At 36.3% G+C, this 22,968-nt stretch overlaps 1 protein-coding gene across 16 annotated transcripts in view; it reads right to left on the minus strand.

Annotated features, from left to right (window-relative positions):
* Positions 1-4,272: 4,272 nt before the first annotated feature.
* CLASP2 (cytoplasmic linker associated protein 2) overlaps positions 4,273-22,968 on the minus strand; it is a 119,722-nt gene continuing 101,026 nt past the window's right edge. For 10 of the 16 annotated variants that reach the window (XM_081160738.1, XM_081160737.1, XM_081160741.1 and 7 more), the window contains 10 exons: positions 22,452-22,595; positions 19,839-19,982; positions 18,392-18,498; positions 16,703-16,856; positions 15,191-15,419; positions 13,428-13,621; positions 12,778-12,906; positions 9,862-10,068; positions 8,221-8,337; positions 4,273-6,345 (listed from right to left, as the gene is read on the minus strand). In XM_081160738.1, coding sequence (XP_081016864.1) covers positions 6,259-6,345; positions 8,221-8,337; positions 9,862-10,068; positions 12,778-12,906; positions 13,428-13,621; positions 15,191-15,419; positions 16,703-16,856; positions 18,392-18,498; positions 19,839-19,982; positions 22,452-22,595 — 1,512 coding nt within the window. In that variant the 3' untranslated portion in view covers positions 4,273-6,258. The remainder of the gene's footprint in view (positions 6,346-8,220; positions 8,338-9,861; positions 10,069-12,777; positions 12,907-13,427; positions 13,622-15,190; positions 15,420-16,702; positions 16,857-18,391; positions 18,499-19,838; positions 19,983-22,451; positions 22,596-22,968) is intronic. The other 6 variants (XM_081160742.1, XM_081160739.1, XM_081160729.1 and 3 more) reach the window with 1 other exon arrangement.

The following is a 22,968-nucleotide window of genomic DNA, read 5'->3' on the forward strand; positions in this document are numbered from 1 at the left end:
CAACTTGGCTATTATTAGTTTCATGAAGTTGGTGTAACAAACTCCAGAAACTTGGTGGTTTAAAATAACACAAGATGTATTTTCTTAAGTTCTGGGTGCAAGTCTGAAATCAGTGTGACTGGATTAAATTCAGCTGTTTCGGATGGTTTTGTTTTGTTTTTTTAACAGTATTGCTATGAACATTCTTTTTTTTTTTTTTTTTTAAACATATCTTTATTGGTTTCAGAGAGAGGAAAGGAGGGGGAGAGAGAGAAACATCAATGATGAGAGAGTCATTGATCGGCTCCCTAGCTTGCAACCCGGGCTTATGCCCTGACCGGGAATCGAACCCTGATCTCCTGGATCCTAGGTCGATGCTCAACCACTGAGCCACGCCCGGCTGGGCTCAGATATTTTTTTAAAATTTTTTTAAAAATACGTCTTTATTGATTTCAGAGAGAAGAAGGGAGAGGGAGGGAGAGAGAGAAACATCAGTGATGAGAGAATCATTGATCAGCTGCCTCCTGCATGCTCCCGACTGGGGATGAGCCCGCAACCTGGGCATGTGCCCCAACCGGGAATCGAACCACGACCTCCTGGATCCTAGGTCGATGCTCAAGCGCTGAGCCACGCCCGGCTGGGCTCGGATGGTTCTTTATCGGAGCAAGTCAATACAGCCCATTGGTGTATGTGCAGTTACTGACCTGGCAAGTGCTTTTTTTTCTGTTTCCCAATAATCAGAATACCAGAAAGTGTTTGCTTTCACTTGTCAGAAACGTGTTCACTTTTCTTAGAAGTACATCAACTCTCTTTAGTCTGCGTGGACTCTGACCAGTTCATCATTCAACAGGTCTGTGTTGCTTTATAACTGGGATGAAGTCGTGCAGGTTAAAACTGGTGAGCAACAAGTAGATGCCATTTATTTATTTTTTAATCTTCACCCGAGGATATTTTTTTCCCCATTGCTTTTCAGAGAGTGGAAGGGAGAGAGAGAGAGACAATGATGTGAGAGACACACATCGGTTGGTTGCCTCTCACACGCACCCCAACTGGAGCTGGGGATGGAGCCTGAAACCAAGGTACGTGTCCTTGGCTGGAATCAAACCTGGGACCCTTCAGTCCGCAGTCCAATGCTCTCACCACTGAGCCAGACCAGCCAGGGCAAGTAGATGCCATTTAGACAAATGATTGGCAGAACGTGGTTGATAAATATTGATAAGCAACAGGTTAAATTTGCAGTATTAGATTAAGTAGTGCTCAACTATTTTCTTGGTAAACTTCATTTAAAAAATGGGTCTTCAGCCCTGGCCGGTGTAGCTCCATGGTTAGAGCGACCACCCACACACAGAAGGGTTTGGGGTTCGATTCCCAGTCAAGGGCACGTACCCGGGTTGCAGTTTTGATCTCTGCCTGATCTGGGAGTGTGCGGGAGGCAACCCGTCGATGTGTCCCTGCCACATCGATGGAAACTCTTTCTCTCTCCCTCCTCCCTTGCTCCCTTCCTCTCCCTAAAAATCAATGGGAAAAACAATAAATTAAAAATGGGTCTACAAGAGAGACTGATTCTGGAAGGCAGCATGTAAACTGCAGCTTCTCAGGTAACCCATGGGAGACTCAGCACATGAACAATTAGATCTTCAAACAAGGATAGGGTTATATTCAACTCAGGGTTCACGAGTCACACTGTGGGGGTGTTTTTCCACACATCTCATTGAACTGGGAGTACACTTTGGGAGACTTAATTAGGATTGCAAAACAGAATCTCAGTACTTAAGTGTCCCAGACTGTGCGACTGGGCACTGGTATGAAACATTTCAGACAAGTTAGGTTATGAGCACTTGTCAAAATCTTACCTCATACTTGATAGCAAGGGAATCAGAAAAAAAAAACCCTGGCTCCTCAAACATTCCTGAAGGGGGATCTCCTTGAATAAAGACTTTTAGACAAGGTTGGCAAGCTATTGCACTATTTTTAGTCACACTGTAGCCTTTTAATAACTTGGCCATTTAAACCTGGGTCATAATGTCCTAGGGCCATTTCTGTGAAATGAGTATGGGCGATGTCCCAGAAATAATAAGTAATGTAGTGTTGCCTGTCTTGAATGTGGGGTATTTTTCCTTCTCAGTTCTTCCTTTTGGCAAAGATACTCAGTGGGACTACTTTGGCTACATTAAGAATTTCCTCATGGTTTTTTTTTTTTTTTTTTTTTTTATTTACGCTAGGATAATTGAGATTGTTGGTCAATTTTGTTTTTCTTTTGGTCTTGTTACATTTTTGTAGGCTGTGGATATCATAGTTTTATTAACACAACTATTAATAAGATGTATACACATTGATACCATTTCCTGAAACGTATTTCCAACATCAAGAAATGTCAGATAAATTCCAAAGGAAATTAGTTTTGTGGTAGCTATTTCATGTTGTCTAATTTTCTTTCTTCCTCTGCTGGCCTGTTTTCAAACCTGGATGGTGAACAGAGGTCTCGGGAAGCCACCATACAACAGTCCAAGGGAGCGGTAGCCAGCCCAGACAGCTCTAGGACGACGTCTCCAAGGAGAGGAGGGGAAGGAAGGGCAAGAGGATTCATTTGATGAGTGACTGTATCGAGAGGGAATTTTCTGTTTTGTGGAGTGAATGAATGTAGGTAACTTGACAAGCAGTATATATCATAATAGGCTATGTCCTCATCTGTGAATAATGAAGATACATAATGGAAATAACAGAAGCTGACTTAAACCAATGTGCTGACATAAAGGGCCTATGAAGAAAGGCCACAGTGGCAGAGATGGAGACGCCCACAGGCCACCCTCATGGACTCTCTTACCAAAACTGATCTAGCTGTTACCATTGAACATTCAACATGCCAGCCTCAGAGACTCACACCGAGTACCTAATATAGCAACATTCTTTCAGGCGACCAACCAGCTACTTAAAGGCAAATTGACTACATTGAGCCCTTCTATCCTGGATGGGCCAGAAGTCTGTCCTCAGGGAAGTTAGCACATACGCTGGGGATGGTTTTACCTTTCCTGCTGGCAGGGCCTAAAGCAGCACCACTACCTGAGGGTTTACAGACTGGTGGATCCACGAGCACAGGATCCCAAATAACACCATGTCAGATAAGAGAGCTCACTCTATAGCAAATAGGTATGAGAGAGGGTCTATGACAAGGATAACTGGTAGTATGACATGCCACCTCAGAACAGAAAAACACAGGTCCATGGAATACTTTGCTGTCATTAGAAGTCATCCTACAGAGGAACAAAGAAAGGATTAACAGAACAGAAGCATTCAAAATACTAGCTAATTCGTATTAGCTAATTCTAATCTTGTCATTCTTTTGGTTAACAAAATTTAATGTACCTTACAGTTTTCAGTATTAAATCCAATTCATTATTGTAGTACTCCACAAAATGGTAACACATTGTATCAAGTGGTGCTATCTGAGGTAATTTTTTCTTCTTCAGTTTTCATTATTTTCCAAATCTGCTGCAATACTAACTGGTAGGGTTTTTGGGGGTTTTTTTAAAGCTTAATTATAGACCTTTCTTTTGCATGGCTGTAAAATTATAGTAATTGCAGTAAAATGAATACAGGAAGCAAAGATATAAAAGATCGCTCATGTATTATGGCATAATATACTAACCCTCATTTTTATTTATTATAATTGTTATTCTGAATTAACAATTATAAAACAGACTTGAATTTACAAATAGATCTGGCCTAATGATAAGATTCCAGTCTTTTACTCTGAGGCATACCATAGAGTATGGTGAAAAGTCATTTTGACCTAAAATTTATAGTACTATATAAAGGACACAGCAAATTTATTCCAAATTTGAAACTCAGGTTCAAACTATATCTTACTGAAAATGTCAGGAATCTATTATAGATTTTGAAAATCCACAACAAACATTTTATAATCTGGAATTAAATCCTTTTAATTATTTCTGAGCAGTGTAGTAAATAACACTTATAATTAGTTTAGGAGAGAAAGGGGAGAAAATTTAACCTGTAGTTCTTTATCACCATTCCTTAATAGTTTACATCTATGTTTCTGGAATGAACAAATTGAGAGACTGTAGTTTATAGCAACTGGAATACTGAATAACTTTCTTAGTCTTATCAACTAAAATTATAATACATTTTAAATGACTTTTTCATGTTTTTATCTATTAGCTTTCACTTAGTCACATTAAATCATGCTTTTCTATTACTCAGTTCATTTGTTCCTGAGTGCCTGCCTTTAGATGCCAGGTGCCGGATCTAGGTTTTCAAGCAGAGTTATTATTCAGCTTAAGTTGTTCTATTTAATTGTCAACAGTAGTTAAAGCAGGACTTAAAGAACAGATCAAAGTTAAACCAATACTTAAATATGATTAGAAAACATACCATAGGTCATGGAACATAAAACATTACTAAGATGCATTCAATGTTTAAAATGCCTTTTGGTCTTAAAGCTATAATATATACATGCGTATATAGCTATATATATTTAATTATGGCTGCTACTCCTGATAAATCATTTCTCCTCAGGTGCACTTACAAAATTCATTGATATATTACCTTTTAAAGATTTTTAAAAACCTAGTTATGAGGTAAGTCACTTGTCACACAGTGAGACAGAAAAACAACTGATATATAGTGTTATTTTTTTCAAGTAATGTTATGTACAGTTTTATTGCCAGTATATGCACAACAGTAAGCATAGAACTATAAATACACAATGTAATTAACAGTAGAAAACAAAATTGTTACAGGTAAAGGGGAGGAGAGACAGAGAAACTTTTCCTGCTGCTAGAACAGAAAGGTAAAAGCCCATGACAAATCATCCATTCAGTACTCTTGTCTTAAATTCTTTACATACATTTCTACATTTTGTTCAATTAAACAAAGAAAGTACAGATAACTCTGTAACAACAGCAAATTGCTTCCCTAATAGCTATTTGCCTTTCCAGTCAAATTCACTTTGTTAGGATTAAAAAAAAAGTCAAGATGAGCAATCATTAGTATCCTGGTTCCAAATTATCTGCTTTGCCTTTCACCAACACTGGTAATTTCTGCAAGTTGGCTGCACATGAAAAGAACAGATGTAGCAAAAGGTGACTTAAAAACTAACAGAAAATCACCCTTTAATAGTTTTCCAAAAGACACTATAGGCAGCAGCTCAGTTAAAAGTATTAGCCCTGAAGAGGTAGAGAATTTGAGCCCGTCATACAAGGTAACAGCCTTGGCACCATCTTCTCTCTCATCAGGATCAATGTTTTCAAGTAAGACAATTTCATGGTAAAAGGAAACCAGGTTCCACCATTTAAACAAAAGGTGCTGGTCGACTCCCATGTCTCAATAATTAGTTTGTTTATTAAATGAGAAACAGAAAACTGTCAAGGACACACATGCACTTGATTTTTTTTTTTTGTCTGTTTCCATTATCAAGTTTATTCGTAAGTGAATTTGATATTAATAAATATAAAAAAGCATCATTCACAACAAAGATAAACAAACCAAAAACCCTGCAATGAAACCTTCCATTTTGATAAGTGTCAAGAAAATAACAGGCAGATGATTTGGTGCAGCTTTCTTAAGGGATCACAGAGGGGATGTGGTTTTAAATAAAGATGGCAAGATCAGTAACCAACAAACAATATCAGTTTTACAAAACTGGCTGATTCTGTAACATTTCTCTTTGAGGTCTTAGTTTTAAACTACAGACCACCCCAAAGAAGTTATAACTAATGACATGTATCACAATCACACCAACAGAGTCCAGCTGTAGTTCAAATTAGTCCTGCTTTGTTTCACGTCATTTCAATATTACTAGCATAGGACATGATAGGAAACAAAACTCAAAAGTCGCAATAAAAATATTATTCTGCATTTGAATAAAGGCAAAAAATGTTTTAGACTGTTCAACTTTTAAAGCTTTAAGCATTCCTGTTTAACCAGCATTAAAAAAAATTTATACAACCATAACACTGGCAAAGGTTAATGGGGAAGACAAAGAAGTACAAACGTGAACTGATGAGTCAGGTTTAAAATTACTTTATATTGATCAACTGTTGTTAATACTGCTTCTTCTTGAATTTGGGATAACTATCATAAAAGTTACATGCAGACTGAGGATAGCCCTCTGTTACAGAAAATACAAAACGAAACGAAAAACTAAAACTAGGAAACAATGGTAAGCTCCAAAAGATGCATTTGAAAATCTCCTTTCATTGATGAGGGTGGTCTGTCTGTCCGTTCTCTGGGAGACCTGGTTCACTTTGATCAGCTTCACTAACTTTGTCCAGAAACGTCAGTAGTGGGATCAGCTCCTCCGGAGCCTGTTTGTGCACGTTTGATGTAAAGATTCAGTAGCTTCATCTGCAGGTTGAAACCAAACATGTCATTTGAGCAAACGGCTCTAAATTATAGTATAATGTTCATTAAAAATGATATACACCTATATGAGCTTTAAAAGATAAATTTTAAACTGAGGGGTTATTATAATGCCCAAGTTATTGTTGACAATTAGAAATTACAATTTTTTTTTCTATTTTGTTTGTTCATGATTGAGTAGGCTAGCATGTCCTTTCAAAAACTGTTGCAGTGTTAACATATAAAACCTCAAGTAAATTTAGCAAAGGAAATCACCATTAAGACAATAATGACAAACATTTAAGCACTATGTGCTATACAATACACTAACTGCCTTACATTATCTCTTTTTGCCTTCAAAACAGAATGTGTGAGTCTCTGCCTAAGCTCTCAGCGCCAAGTAAGAAGTGGGCCAGGATAGGAAATTAGGCACTTGGGTTCCAGGACCCAAGATCTTAGACAACTATGCCGCTGTCCTCCTAACAGAAATGTTTTTAACTTGAGGTGGTGAGCACAGAGTGCAATGTATGGATGATGTGTTGTGGGGTTGTGTGCCTGAAGCCTGTATGATTTTCTTGGCTATGTCACCCCAATAAATTCAATTAAAAATGTTTTTTATTTCTCTGCATCATTTTGCAGTCTCTACTGTATGATACCATATTTTTATAGAGTTTGTAATCAGTGCATGCACAACTGTGTTCTCTTTTTTTATCTAATGTCATTTCCAAGTATTTTACTCCCACCTAGCTTCTGTCCTCACATTATTACTGGCTGCTTAGTATTCGGATAAAGTGCTGATTTTAATTCTTCCACAGGCAACTCTGGATTATCAGGACCCAACTTAAGCTCATCACAAAAGTTGGCATCCATTTTTCTTTGAAAACCACATTATTGTTGGAAGTTTGCTTTTTAAACATGAATTCTTTGATTCAAGGGTTTTTAACCCAGTGTCTATGGGATTCAGGGGCTCACTGAATCCTCTGAAACTATGTATACAATTTTCTGTATGTATTTATTTTTCTTGAGGTGAGATTTTACCTATATCTCAAAGATTTAGGTAAAAACCTTAATCCAGGAAGGGCTAAGAACTGTTGCTTTAATCTATCTATAACTTACATAGGTATTTAACGTAAGGTGTATACCAGAGCTCATTTTCCTTTATGTTTATTTTTCTGCCCTTTTGCTATTTTAAAAATAAATATGCTCATAGTAATGACAACCATTAGGATGTGGGGAACTCTGGAAGTGAAGGCAAGTGTCTGTTAACTTGTTTATAAGCCCTAAGCCAACACTTGTAATTTATCCATACCCCCTGGAGTAAATTTCAAAATTTTGATAGTATCAAAGAAATGAGAAAAGCAAGACTTATTTTACTTATTTTTTAAGTCTTAAGAGCTAATTGGAAAAATTTTAACATACCAAATCAAAGTTGTACACTTATCTGGATAAAAATAAGAACAGAACAAGAGCAAATATCATAGTTTGTAGGAGGAAATTTTAAATATGTTCAAGTGGTCCATATTTTGGGAGATATAAAGTAATCCATGAATATATAACCCTGTCTATTTTTAATTAAACAGTCTTTGGGGGGTAAGGACTTGGTTGTGGGAGTGGCAAAGAAGTTGGCTACTTTAAATAAGCAGAATCTGTGGGCATTTCTTTCACAGCCATCTACCAACCACCCTAACAGACCGCTGACTTCATCTGAGTGACAAGTGTGAAAGTAGAAACAGCTAAAATGCAAACGGTAAGAGGAGTAAGTTGAATACTCAAAGCATGACTTACTAAAAGGTGAATACAAATGTACCCCTTCACACACACGAAAATAAATTTGAAGAATGTACCATGGCCACATCCCTAGAACAAAGCAGCTCTACTTACTTTACTGCCAGTGAGCTGACTGAGATGTGGTTTTAGTTCATCACCAATTACTGCATGAACGGCTACCAGGCAGAAGACACAAGCTTTCCGAACACTGCTCTCTGAATTATCATAACCCTAGGAAGAGAAGTCCTTATTAGCACTCCGGGGGGATCTGAGAAAAGTACCATTCTAACAGAGACAGAAGACACAACTCAAAGATGAGATCTCAACTTTACTGACAGATTAACTTTCCAACCTCTCCTTCCATCTCCCCTTCGGCCCTCTACTGTTAGCCTTCCTTACCAGGTTCTTTCTTATTTAGCCTGGAAAGCTGCAATTCTGACTCTGAGACTGCCCCTTTGCCAATCCACCCTGAAAAAAGCCTTCAGATTAACCTCCCTAAAGCATTCAGTTTTGAGGAACTCAACAGCTCCTTACTATCAAATAAAGCCTCAACTCCTTGGCCTGACAGTCAAGGTGCTCCTATAATCCAGGATGAAAGTAAGCTTAATATCTGTCCCATCCCTACCACGACTCTATTCACCCAACAAACATTTATTCAGTACCCATTATATGTATGACATATACACAGTATGTATAATCTATTCTTAGTATCAAAGCATAGACCAAGAAGAAAGATATTTGGATCTTATCTTCAAGGACCTCACAATTTAAAATTTTAGGGCTTAAAACAGAGTCACAAAGATAATGCTATAGATGCACAAAAAAATAAATGATTAATTCTCTTCAGGAGGGGTCTTAATATATACACTATGTAATATTAGTCAGCTATTAAAATTACATACTTTTATTTATTAGATGGCAAATTTTCACAATCCATAATTAAGTTAAGCAAAGCATATTACAAAATATAATCCCATATTTCTTATGTTTATATGAATGGGTTTGTATGCATAGGAAAAAACATAGCATCTATGACTATAAATTAGTATAACCACTTTGGAGAGAAATCTGGCAATACCAAGGAATTCTATATCTAGATACATACTTACAAATACAAGAAATTTCACTGCAATATATATTCACGTTAATTAAAAAAGGAAAACAGCCCACATTTCCAACAACAGATGAATGGATAAACAAATTGTGGTATAAACATAATTGGACTATTATTCAGCCAAAAGAGGAATGAAATTTGAATACACGCTACAACATGGATGAACCCTAAAAAAATTATGCTAAGTGAAATAACCAGCCACAAAAGGACAAATATTGTATGATTCTACCTATGTAAGGAACCTAGAAAACAGAATAGAGACAGAAAGTAGAATAGAGGTTACTAGGAACTGGGAGAGAGAATGGGAATTATTAATTGGTAGACTTTCCATTTGGGATAATGAAAAAATTCTGAAAATGGATAGTGGTGATGGTTGTGTAACATTGTGAATACATTTAATGTCACCAAATGGCACACTTAAAAACAACTAAATGGTAAATTTTATATTATGTATATTTTACACACACACACACACACACACACACACACACACACACACACACAGCTAGTTCTGAAAAATCTTTGTTCTGAACATCGGAAACAGTAGGCAGGCTTGCTCATGCCATTGTTGCCTGGAAAGTGCCTAAGATAACTGAATCCCAAATCGATCATAGCTTATTCCTCCAAGCTTAGTTGCTTACCTGTATTAGGCCTGGCATAATTTCTGGTAAAAGCAGATTAAGAGTTTCCTTGGACACTCTCTCTATCACCTTTGTTTGCATTTTGATTGCAGCAAGATTAATTGGGTAATCTGCAGTCTGGATGATAGGACAAAGCACTTTGATGCACTGCTCTGGACTGATTGAAGTGGCCAACACGGATGCAGCTTCCTCAGCTGATCTTACCACCTAAAACAAAGGGGAAATTAAGCAGGGAATTTTAAAAAAAATTTGTACTGTGTCCTGGAAGAATAAACTTCATGAAATAGGTAATAGGACATAATATCTGGGATTTGCTTTGAAATTATTACAGTAAACAAATAAACATAAAATGTAAGAGTATAGCTAGAACAGGGTTGGCAAAATGTCACTAACTGTTGAAGCTAGAAAATGGATTCATGGGGCTTTATTACAGCACTTTTTCTTCTTTTGTGTTCTTTTAATGTTGGCTAAAGCAATTTCTAAATCTTACTGTGGTCTAGTTGTGCAGGGAAGTGAAGGCTCCATTGACCTAGACTACAATGCCGAGGCTTCTGCATCAGCCACTCTGCGATCTGTTCATTATCAGTGTCCTCAACTCCAGGAGTGCTTGCGCCCCTTTTTATCACATTATTACAACATAAAACATTCAATATGTTATCAAGTTAACATTCTATCCCTCCTTCTGTCCATAGTGATTTTCTTTCCTTCTGTATTGGGCTTGGGGAGGGTAAATCACTGGTTTTGCAATAAAGAGAAGAAATGGTTATCTATCATTAGAGTCTGTAATCTCTAAAGATGATCTTGAAAACACGTAAAAATATTGCTGTTGATGCCACTTTGGTAGTGTCTCCCTACGATCTCAATCTGTGGGAGGTGCTCAGAAAGATGCAGTGGAAAATACATTGGAAGTCAGAAGACCCAGGGCTTATTTCAGCTATTAACACCCTAAGAATGTCAACTTTCTCTTTTAGAAAAGTAGGGATGCTACGGGCATTATTTGTGTCAGAAGGTGGGTAACTAAACTACAAATATTAGTTTTTTAGAAATTCAGCAAGATGTTACAGATGTACCACTACTAAACACCAGCTGAATTTAAAAAACAACCCTGAATAAGAATCCAGACAGATTTAAGTTATGACTCACTTTCCTATAAGGTTCCCAGTCATATCTCTTGAAAAGTTAATTACAGAGGGTTTCAATTCCTTCATACCCGCACCAACACCTCTTATTGCCTTTCTTCCTACTGTGTGTGAAGTGGTGTCTCACTGTGGCTTTAGTTGCATTTTCCTAAGACTAATGATGCTGACCACCTTTTCGTGTGTTTATTGGGCATTTGCGTATCTTCTCTGCAGAAATGTCAATCAGATCTTTTGCCCATTTTTTAATTGGGTTGTCTCTTCATTGTTGGTTTGTAAAAGTTCTTTATATACACGGTTGTTAGTACCTTATCAGACACATCATTTACAAAGATTTTCTCCTATTCTGTGGGTTGCCTTTTCACTTTCTTGATAATGTCGTTTGAAGCACAAAAGTTTCTAATTTTGACGAAATCCATGTATCTTGGTGGTGGTTACTTTCACTTGTGGCATTCTAAGAAACTACTGCCTAATCCAAAGCAAAGGATTTATACTTGTGTGTTTAAAAATATTTTTAAATTTATTTTTATTGTTGATATACTTGTTTTCTTATAAGATTTTTATAGTTTTAGCTCTTACATTTAGCGTTGATCTATTTTGTCTCACTGCTATTTTAACTTTCCTTTTTTGACTTTTGCTCATTTCTCGGTTTTACCAGACACCTAATGCTATTGCTTTGGTGATATCTCTTAGAATTGCAGTCCCTATTTGAAATTTCCTTTTCTAGTTATTATTTCTAAGATTTTAATAAAAATCCTCATGATTATCTCATCAATGTCACTGGTGGTGAAAGCAATATGAGACTCTTTCAGGTAAGCTGTCCTTGTTATTTTATTTAATAAAATTTTAATAGATATCTAGCTTATAGACAGTTTACCACTTAAAAATAGTAATGATCCTCATCTTCATTACTTATTTTAAAAACCAAATTCTTATTGATAAGTGGAATGTGAAGATACCATTGGTGACCTCTAAGTAAAAACCTAAAAGTGAAATGAAGGAGAAAATGAAATAAGATAAATTATTTCCTAGAGCTAGCCTATTTTAGGTGAAAGGTCATGATATCACCATAATTCATTTAACAGAAAAGAATATATGCTTGTATCTCAATTAGACATTACCTTGAAAATCAAGGTAAGTGTTCACTAAGGAAATGATGGATAAAGGTACTTTTCAAGCAGCATTCACTTACTCCCCAGCTCTGTTATCATATCCACCGGTATCACAGTGCTTGTGTTCAAGTCGCCCTTATTTGACTTAATAATGGCCGCAATTGCCCGGCTGGGCATGGCTCAGCGGTTGAGCATCGACCTTATGTTTCTATCTCTCTCTCCCCTTCCTCTCTCTGAAATCAATAAAGATATATTAAAAAAAAAAAATAGTAATAATAATAATGGCCCCAATGAGCAAAAGGTGTGATGCTGGCAATTCAGATATGCCAAAGAGAAGCTGTAAAGCATTAGCTTTAAGTGACAAAGTGAGAACAGTACAATAGGATATTTGAGAGAGGAAGACTACATGCACATAACTTTCATTACATGTTATAATTGTTCTACTTTATTATGTCATTGTTGTTAATCTCTTACTGTGTTTAATTTATAAATTAAACTTTACCACAGGTATGTATGTATAGGAAAAACAGAGTATATCTAGGGTTCGGTACCATTCAGTTTCAGGTATCCACTGGGAGGTCTTGGAACGTAACTCCTGAGGATAAGGGGGGACGACTGCAATACCAGAATTACTAGGAATATAATAATTTAAGTGTCAGGTAACTTACCTCCTTATGAGGATCTTTATGTGCTTCCAATGTTTTCATGACAGTCAGTTCTGCATAGTTTTTAAATCTTGCTGGTTGATGCCTTAGGATTTCTTTTAAAACCTTTAACGCCAAAGCCCTGATTGTAGGCTAAGAAGAAACATTTTAATGTTTTTAATATTTTGGGTTGTAGATAATCTTTTACATTTTCCATGTCTGAAACTTAAGGGTCTTAATATTGGGGTGAGGGTCAGGGGAATCATAGACAACTGCATAAAGTATGTGGTATATTGCATAATTAAGTTTTCATATCTCTAGCTAAAAACACATCACAAATCTCAACTATGTAAAAAACTGAGAACCAACTAAATTCTATTGAAAAGGAAGTTTTACTTCTGAACTAATTTAAATAGGCAAAACAAGTAACCTGTACTCTCCTATAAAAAAAAGTCAGCAACCTCTCATTTGTCCCATTGTCAATTGTTCAGAACTGCTGAGCTACTTGGTTTGGAAGAAAAAGAACTTCATGTTGAAAATTTCATGCAGAAAGAAGCAGCAGCAGAGACTCGTTTTCCGGTTTTTCCAAATCTGTGTAGTGCTTAGTTAATTGGCAACAACATGCAACCCAAGACAGGAAAAACAGGCTATTATTTACATATTATGCCATTTACCTCTTTATCTCCAAGGGTTTCAAGCAGTAAAAGTAATATTGTTTTGAAGTGTTCATCCCAAACACTGAAAGATTCTTCCTGTGTTAGTTTCATAAGTTCATAGAGGGCAATTTTTCTTTCTTCTACACGTTCATTGTGGTTAGACAACTCCTTCAACAACTCCGCAACCAGGTCAGAATGGTCTAGGGAAAGATCTGTCAAAAGGACATGACATTAATTCTGTAATTTTATAAATCAACTCTCACAAGTATGAGGATAACAACTTCACAACATGAAACAATCCTGGTTGTAACAACTAAGTAATTTTCTTTTCCATTTATCATTTCCAAAACACCAATGCTGGTTTAAAACTTTTTATAATAAACATTCATGAGAGAGAGCAGTACAATGACCCTCCATATACCCATCTGTCATGCTGGGGGGTGGGGTGAATGGTGGATGAAAAATCAAAGCAGCAACAAAAGTCAATAAATTTTTAAAAAAAGAGTACTGTTAGCAATGTTCACAATAAAATAATGGCAAACAAGATTTCTCTAGCTCAAAATAAAAAATAAAAATAGGCAATGAACACAATGGCTATATGAAGCTTGCAGCAACCACTATTTGGTTGAACTGAGGGCTTATCTATCTTCAGAGTGTTTATACAACCAAAAATGGCTGCTGACGTTCAGCAGCCAAGCAAGTGTTATGCAGTGAGTACATTATGTTCTCAGGTTCAAAAATATTCTACCCTGTTTAGGTTTCAGTAATATAATTTCCAAAGATGCCTTCCTTTAACATATGGAAAACGTATAATCCTTGGTAAAGGAGAGGAACATTAGACAATAAGGGGGTGATCTTGCTATGTCATCATAATTTTGACTTTGTGATGTTTGTGCTATATTAAGTCTCTTAACATGAAAAGTTGGTAAAAACATGATTCCTCTACTTCATAAAATATATTTTTCCATTTATCAAAATTACAAATGACCAGGCCCAGGGACACAGATCCCCAAGCAGAGTAAGGAAGATCTCCACATCTGAGTCTTAATAAAAGAAATAATTAATGGATCATATCATTTGTAGAGGGAAAATGTAATTCCCTGTTATTAAAAATAAAATATCTGCAGTGCTTTGTACTTTCTCATCACTTTTTACATTTTGTTCTGAACCTTACTGCACCTGTGACAGATGGGCAGGTGGTACAGCATCTCCATTCTCTTCTAAAGGTGACAAGTGAGACACAGGAAGGTCAACCACTTTATCAAGCTATGTAGCTTAGTAATGATGAGCTTAGAATTAAGCCCACTGTAAGTGTTAGAGCTCAAACCTAAGCCGACTCCAAATTCTAATGGTAGCTTTCCTCATATTTGGTCCTTGGATATAGCTTATTAAAGAGTATGTTTACAGATTCACACTTACAGGACTATTTTAAAGAACGGGTATTCCTTCAGAGTTCTGTCATTCTGGTATAAAAATTAATGACTGAATGGTGTTTAAAGATAAATTTATAAGCTATAGCTGGTTTCAGTTATTTCTGGGAGGCCATTAAGATTTTCTTCAGTTCAAGGGTGATCTTAGGATGATTATTCTGTTTCCCAATCTTGGGAAGACATCTAGCAAACCATTAGCAATGAGCTCCTAGAAGACGGGAGAAAACTTGGTCATCCCAAAGATCCATACTTCTTATGATACAAAAAAAGAGCACATGTATTTCTTTTGCTTCATTGATTACCAGTCCTCCGAAACACAGGTAGTAACAGTATGACACAGAACATACATACCATCAGGAAACTGGTCAGCATCGTCATCAAACATGGCTTCCTTGAGGGCAGACTTATTGAAGGGACTGATGCTGTCTGAGTAGTTATATGGATTATAGTCTCGAGAGCGTGGAGAGGAGTGAGCAGGAATGGAATGGAGCAATGAAGCTTTATTGTCGAGGGCTGTTTGGCTTGAGTCAGTAGCATCACCTCCTGCCCTTGGGTCAGGCATCCCAGGACCACCACACATCTATTAACGGGAAGGGGAAAGCACAGCACATTAACTCATTTTCAAGTATCAATTCAAATTCTAAGAAAAAGTTTCCCTATTGCTTAAAAAGCTATTTTAAAAAGGTAACAATAACTAGCTGAAAAACAATTTATGTAAAGGAAATCAACCTGAGTTAAAACTGACATTCAAAACGTCAAAGCTTATAGTAACGATGTAAAGAAACCTGTTGTTTATTTACAACCTGCAGGTTGGATCCCTGGTCGGGGCACATATAAGAGTCAACCAATGAATGCACAAATAGGTGGAACACCACATAGATGTTTCTCTTTATCTCTCTCTCCTTTCCTTTCTCTCTCTAAAAAAAGAAAATCAATCAAAAAAAAAAAGAAAAAAAAAAGAAAAACAGCAAGGAGGCCAGTGTGGGTGCAGAGACTCAACAGGGAGGAAGTAGTAGGAGATGAAGCCAAAGAGGTGACAAGGAAAAAGTCTACTGTGGAGACTTTGGCTCTTACTCTGAGCCAGGGACCTCTGAGGTGGGAGTAGAGGCGTGAGAACAGACTAGGAGGCCAAGAGCAAAATCAAGGAGCCAGCTAGGTGCCTATTTTAATAATCCAGGTGAGAGACCTGATGATGATAATGGCTGGAACCAGACAGGCAGTGGTGGAAAGGGGATGGATTTGGACATATTCCGAAGGTACAGTCAACAGATATCCTCACAGACTGGGTGTGGAGGATGAGAGATGGAGGAGACAAGAACCACCGTTTTCTCTCTGCAGCACTTGCTATTTTTTTTAAGGAATTCTCATATTTAGAAGGCAGAGTTATGCCCTCAAGTTCCTTATAGGTTTTCAGATAGAACTGAGTACTGTGGAGTTTTAGGTTAAAATGTAAAGTTGCCCCGCCGGGCGTGGCTCAGCGGTTGAGCATCGATCGACCTAGGATCCAGGCAATCGGGGTTCGATTCCCGGTCAGGGCACATGCCCAGGTTGCTGGCTTGATCCCCTGTTGGGGCGTGAAGGAGGCAGCCAATCAATGACTCTCTCATCATTGATGTTTCTATCTCTCTCTCTCTTTCCCTTCCTCTCTCTGAAATCAATAAAGATATATTAAAAAAAATTTAAAAAAAGTAAAGTGAATCGTATAAGACCCAGAAAAGTGCCTGGCACATGGTAGATACGCAGTAAATATTTGTGATTGGCCCCTGGAAAATTATGTTTTAAAATGACAGAAAGCAAAGTTTAAAAAACAAATAAAAAACTCTTAATGAAAAGTCTGCAATGTAAGAATATTCAAATACTCACTGAATCGCCATCATCTTTTTTAGAATCCCTTTTCAATGGTTCATTCATATCTTCTTGACTACGGAAGCTGAAATTCTGAATTGCTTCAGTGACACCTCTAAGAGAGCTATAAATATCTTCAGAGTTCATATTTTCTGTGTCATAATCAAATGCACTATAAAAAAGACATCAACTAACTTTTATTTATGTGCAGTTTTAAAATACAAACACATTTGAGGAGATTACATGAGATATTTATAAAGATGGGAGTAGAGAATGTATATTTCTCAAAGCAAAACAAAACCCAACAGCTATAAATGGTTAAAGTACATGTCCCCTTGTCTACCCATTAAGGGCAGCTTACGATAACTCTAACAACATAACAACTGGTTTGTCTTTTCACCTTTAAAAATGTTCTCATTAACCAGGGATCAGCAAACTATGATCCTTAATATCTAAGAAGTTTTTACATTTTTAAATAGTTGAGAAAAATTAAAATAGTATTTCATGACACATGAAAATTGTACAAAATTCAAATTTCAGTGTGCATAAATAAAACTGTATTAGAACACAGCGACATTCATTTATTAAGGTATTGCCTATGGCTATTTTCACTCTGTAACATCAGAGTTGAGTAGAGGTGAAAAAAGACTGCATAGCCCACAAAGCCTAAAATATTTACCATATGGCCCTTTACAGGAAGTTTGCTAACTCCTGTGATTAATTCACACTAGTAACAGTTCTTGAACAGGAGATAAATGTATTTTATACAAATTTGTAAGAAGGCAGAGAATTTTTAACACTGAACATATATTGACATGAATTCTATAATCACATTCTAAAATTCAACTGAGGCTGGAATGTAGCTATTAAAATTGTTACATGTATAACATGGAAGAAATAGGCTAGATGGTAAGTTTGCAATGTATTTTCTTCCTTAGATGCTGATGAAGTACCCTATAGCTGTAATGAATATGATTAAGTATGCTATGGTATATACGGATAATAACAAAACAAAACAAAAAAATCAAGCTAACAACTGTAAGTATGGACTACTATGCAAACTATTTTTTAAAAGGACAGAAAAAAGGAAAAACTACTAGTTGATTAATGAGTTAAGAATTTCATCTGAAATACAGCCCATGCTTGAATTGCACAAGTGTGTGAAAATTATACATCTCTTATATTTTATTTTAAGGACCAATCTCAGTTATATTTTTCCTAAGAAGTCTTACATAATGTCATTTTTATTTATTCCTCTCTTTTTTTATGTTGTTGTCTATAAGCTTATTTTTTTCTATTTTTAGAAGCGGTTGGGCAATATTAGATCTAAATATCCATCATTATAACTTGCCCTCACCATTTTTACTAAGTAGTATAACTAAAAGACACAATTTGCAATTTATTGGATTTGTACAGCATAAATGAGAAACATAACTATGCTATTCAACGTAACAAGCTATAATTTACAAAAGCTATGTCACTAAGTTTTCTTTTGACTTGTTAAAAAAATTCCTTATCATATATATTATCATCATTTAAATGACTACTTTTGGAATAAATGTTAACATTTTTGGAATCTACTATGTTTCTATGTGTCTAAGACCTTTCAAGCCAAGTGGAAATCAATTGGAATTATATTAATGTCTGTTTTTCTAATAATGGGAATCCGCAATAACAAACCATGATGGAAAATTATCCCTTTATTACCTGGGAGATAAAGTATTCTGGGACGTATTGGTAGGAGAAGTAAGAGGACTGGACCAGTTGGCTGGGGAACGCGGTGTTGGTCTTGTCAGAGGACTCCCCATGGAACTCTGATGGAGGGAGTGAAACACATATTAACATAGGACAGTTAGGTTAAGTTCAACTAAAAGGTTCTTAAGGAAGGCATACAATCAGGAAGTTGGACAATATGAAAGCCATGTTTACATGCCTGTATCTTAATCATTCGTGCACTCCCCTCTGACTTCTGTAGGGAAATGCTTTCTCCCCACTCAGGAATCTAACTCTTCAGTCTTGTTTTGCTCTCCTCACTCACTTCCTACTCTCAAATACCATCAACATTTTTTCTCAAAGATTCAACATGATCCCAAATTAATACTTTTAAATTAGCTTCTGGTTCTGAGCCAATTTCCTTCCTCCAACAATTACTAATGCTCAAATTTTATTCCACCTTGAGTTTGCTTTACAAATGACTTTCATAAAGACATCAAAGGTGTAAAAATCTGGTCATGTTATGAATTTGCCTATCTCTTAAGATGTAACGAAATAATCCCTTCTCCTTTTAAAAAGGTAACTGACTCTGTTCCCCAGAAACTGTTCTGATTGGTTTTTTAAAAAACTATGTATTGATTTTTAGATAGAGAGGAAGGAAGAGGGAGAGAGAGAAACATCGAATGGCTGCCTCCTGCCCCTACTAGGGATGGAGCCTACAACCTGGGCACGTGCTCTGACCAGGAACTGAACCAGTGACCTCTTGGTGCACCGGACAATGCTCAATCCACCGAGTGCCACTGGCTGGGCTCTCAGATTGTTTCTAACCCTCAGACTACCTTAAGCCTGCCATAAGTGAATCTATTTTCTCCTTTACCTTTTATCAAAGGTCTGTCTATCTTTTAAAAACAAGTTCAACTCTTTAGGCATATTATGTAAATGATTCTATACCATTTAGAAACAAAACACTGGAATATTTCATTTATTCAAACTTCACTTCTCCTGAACAAAATCCAGTGTATCGAGCACCTTTGGACTGGCAGGCCTGTAATTATTATGAACACACCTTTTTAAACACTGCCCTCTTTGGACTTATATGTTAACCTGGAAGAAGTCATCCCTCTAGGCCTCAAATAAGAACTGGTTCATCTAACGAGCATGTCCTAATTCTACTGGCTTGCAAAGCTGATGCCTTCATCTAAGTTCTTGCTCACATTTTGCTTTCCTTGTTCACACTCTGGCCACCATTCACCACCAAATTATAATATAAACATGACAGGCCTAAGGACTCTATTCTGTCCAGGACAACATTTAATTAGGCTCAGGAAATGCTGTTCAATTTTACATTGTGAAAACTACATAACTTTACTTCATGTAAAAAAACACAGTTCTTGTTAAACCATTATACTACATAACATCCAAGAAAACAACAGGAAAATACCTGGGTTCCATTGCCAGCGTTTCGAAGGTGATTATGAAGAAGCTTGGTAGCACCATCCTGAAAAGTTTTTGGTAAAGCTCCTAATAACATTGTAAACTCTGGGGTATTGAGTTCAAAGAGGGAAATCAGCACTGAGTGTGCTGCCTAGAAAACAAAGACACAGAAGTAGATGAGTATATTTTGGTTACTCAAAGGAGACCATTTTCTTTACTCAACATTTCTGTTCAATAGCACAAGGCCATCTTTCCCAGGAAAAAAGGTATTCTTATATACTTTAAAATTTCTTTGTTGGAAGAATAAAAAAATGTTTAAACCTATTTATTTTTTGAAAGAAAGAAGGAAATATGAAAAGTACAACAAATACAACCTAAAAAATCAACAGCAAAAGTTAACTAGACAGTTCCAGGGTTACTCTACCAATATCAACCACTACTTCAGTTTTCCTACTAAATGATTACAAGAAAGACGGGTAAAAATAAGGACACACATCCCTAAGCTATACAAAGCCCATCCATAGCAACCTGCTCATCTGAATTTCATTTTCTCAAGATGTGGTTCTTAAATTAAATGGCTGAATCTAGTCTTTTAAGCATGTAATTTATCAAATTTACAATTTGAAGCTAAATCTAGTCTAATGTTTTTGTAGAAAAGGGAAAAAACAAAATTTATTCGGATTAGGTAAGAAAATTTACAAATTTCTTTTCTTCCTCTAAAGTAATCAAATGAGTTATTAAAGCCAAACTTTGGAATTAAGGTTACACAGAAACTTAATTGAGAGAAGAAAGAAACTCAAACTGTTCCCCGTCATGACTTGTCTCCAAATGTACACATCTTTCTGACCCCGCTCTACGAAAACCTAAGTGTTCTATGTTTATGGCATTAGAATGTACAGCACCACAGGAAAGGTTACACTCTGCTACACTGGAGCAATGGCATACTACACACCACAGCCTTGAAAGACGATGTAGCTCTATAGACATGAAGAAATGGAGAGAGGATTATTATGTACTGCTGAAGGAGAAATATACTACAACAGCTATATAACATAAGCCCATTTTGCATACAATGTGTATACAAAGTATACAATGTGTGGGTGTATATTCTAAACTTGTTAATAGTGCTTAAATGAAGTGATTTGCATTTTGAAACCAAACTTTATGATCCTATGTCTCTTTTGGAACTACAACATTGAGAGGACCTCAAGTTAATTAGAGCAAATGAATTAATGATTGTTATGGTACACTTTATTCCATCTAGACTTTATTTCAGTGTATGAGATTCAGCTTTACTTTCCCCTTAGAGACAGACAGCCCAACTGTTCCCAAAATTCCCCAAACCATTTACCAATGAGTGTATCCTTTCCTGATAACTTGAAGTGATACCCTTATCATGAACTAATCTCCTATATAAACCTATCTGTCTCTGGACCCTGCTTTATGTTCCATCTATCTGTCTATTTCTCATTAAATAATACAGGTTTAAACTGCAGGATTTAAACTGCAATAGCTTTCATATATTTTGATGAAGTCCTTCATTTGTTAGTTTATATTTTAATGTCTTATTTGCTTTACTAAATACGCTTTATATTTATTTAAAAATAATTCAAGTCTTCAAATAAAAATAATAAAGTTATAGATTTAAAAAAAATTCTTTTAGAAAGGTTTTATAATTCTTAATTCCCCTGTTCAGCTCTCCAGAGAGTTCTTCTTTGCAATACTTGCTTTTCTCTGTTAGGCATTCATAGGCTTACATAATTACTTCTTGATTTATCAGCTTGAGACATTTTCTAGTGATTTCCTAGTGAAAATAGGTGCCTTTGAATAAACAGCCCTACCCCTCCAACCATCTTCTCCCTTATACAACATAGCCATAGTCCATTTTTGTCACATTAGCCAGTGTCATCTTTAAAAATACATATCAGATCATATAACTCCCTTACTTAAAACACGCCAATGGTTTCTACAGTGACATCAGTATTCTTGTTCTTGGAACACCCCCAATTCTTAATTCTGATGAAACAGAATTCATCTTTTTCCTTTTGTGATTTGTGTTGTGATAGCGTAACTAAGAATGCATTGCCAAATCCAAAATCATGAAGACTTAACCCTGTTTTAAGAGTTTTATAGGTTTAGCTTTTACATTTAAGTCTTTGACCGATTTTGAGTTAATTTCTATATATGTGGTGTGTGATAAGGATTCAACTTCATTCTTTTGCATGTGCCTATTTAGTTGTCCCAGAGCACACTTTGTTGAAAAGACTATTGTTTCCTTCCTGAATGGCCCTGGCATCCTTGTTAAAAATCAGTTGGCTAGAAATAAACATAGGTTTATTTCTGCACTCCCAATTCTATTCCATTGGTCTTTATGTCCATCATTATGCCAGAACCACAGTCTTGATTACTGTTGCTTTGTACTAGGTTTTGCTCATATTAAGTGGATAAAACTTAAAATAATTTAAAAGAGTGGATTTTTTAGAAAAGGTCTCCATATCATCAGGTAAATAACTCAATGCTAACTGGCAGTACCCTGAAAATACTAGCTTCCTTCACTGGCAATCCAAAATGACTGACTTGCTTTTCTAATTTAACTTCTAAATCTTTTATTAAAACATACCTTTCGAACTTCAGAACTTTTGGGTTCTGTTGTCCAAGTGATAAACCGAGAGACTGCCAAGCGAGTTTCACTGGAATTTATAAAATCTCCTGGATCCATCTGTTTGGCCAGAGTTTCTATATATTTAAGGATAGCAACCTTCACCTGCAGAGGTAAGCACAATGAGAGAGGACAATCAGATGGGCACTGAGGGACACCGAGAACACTTCAAAATCAATTAGGTGATTATTTTTTTGTCAAATAAAAAATGAAAAAAACAAAAAACACGAAAAAACAAAAAACCCAACAACAAAGAATTAAACCACCACCTACCTACCTGAGGTTCAAGTATATGATAATGTGGACTTTTGTTTTTCACACAGAGCAGTGCTTTTAAGTCCCAGACGTTTCACTGCCCATGTTTGAACAACTACTGAAGACTCTCTTGACAGAATTCTACACCCCTCCTTCAGTCTGCCTTCGGAGCTTAGAGCTGACTCTTGTCTAGACTCCCTGAGAGCTAGTTTTTAGCAACTGA

This window comes from Miniopterus schreibersii, assembly GCF_964146895.1.
Source record: "Miniopterus schreibersii genome assembly, chromosome: 15".
NCBI lineage: Eukaryota > Metazoa > Chordata > Mammalia > Chiroptera > Miniopteridae > Miniopterus > Miniopterus schreibersii.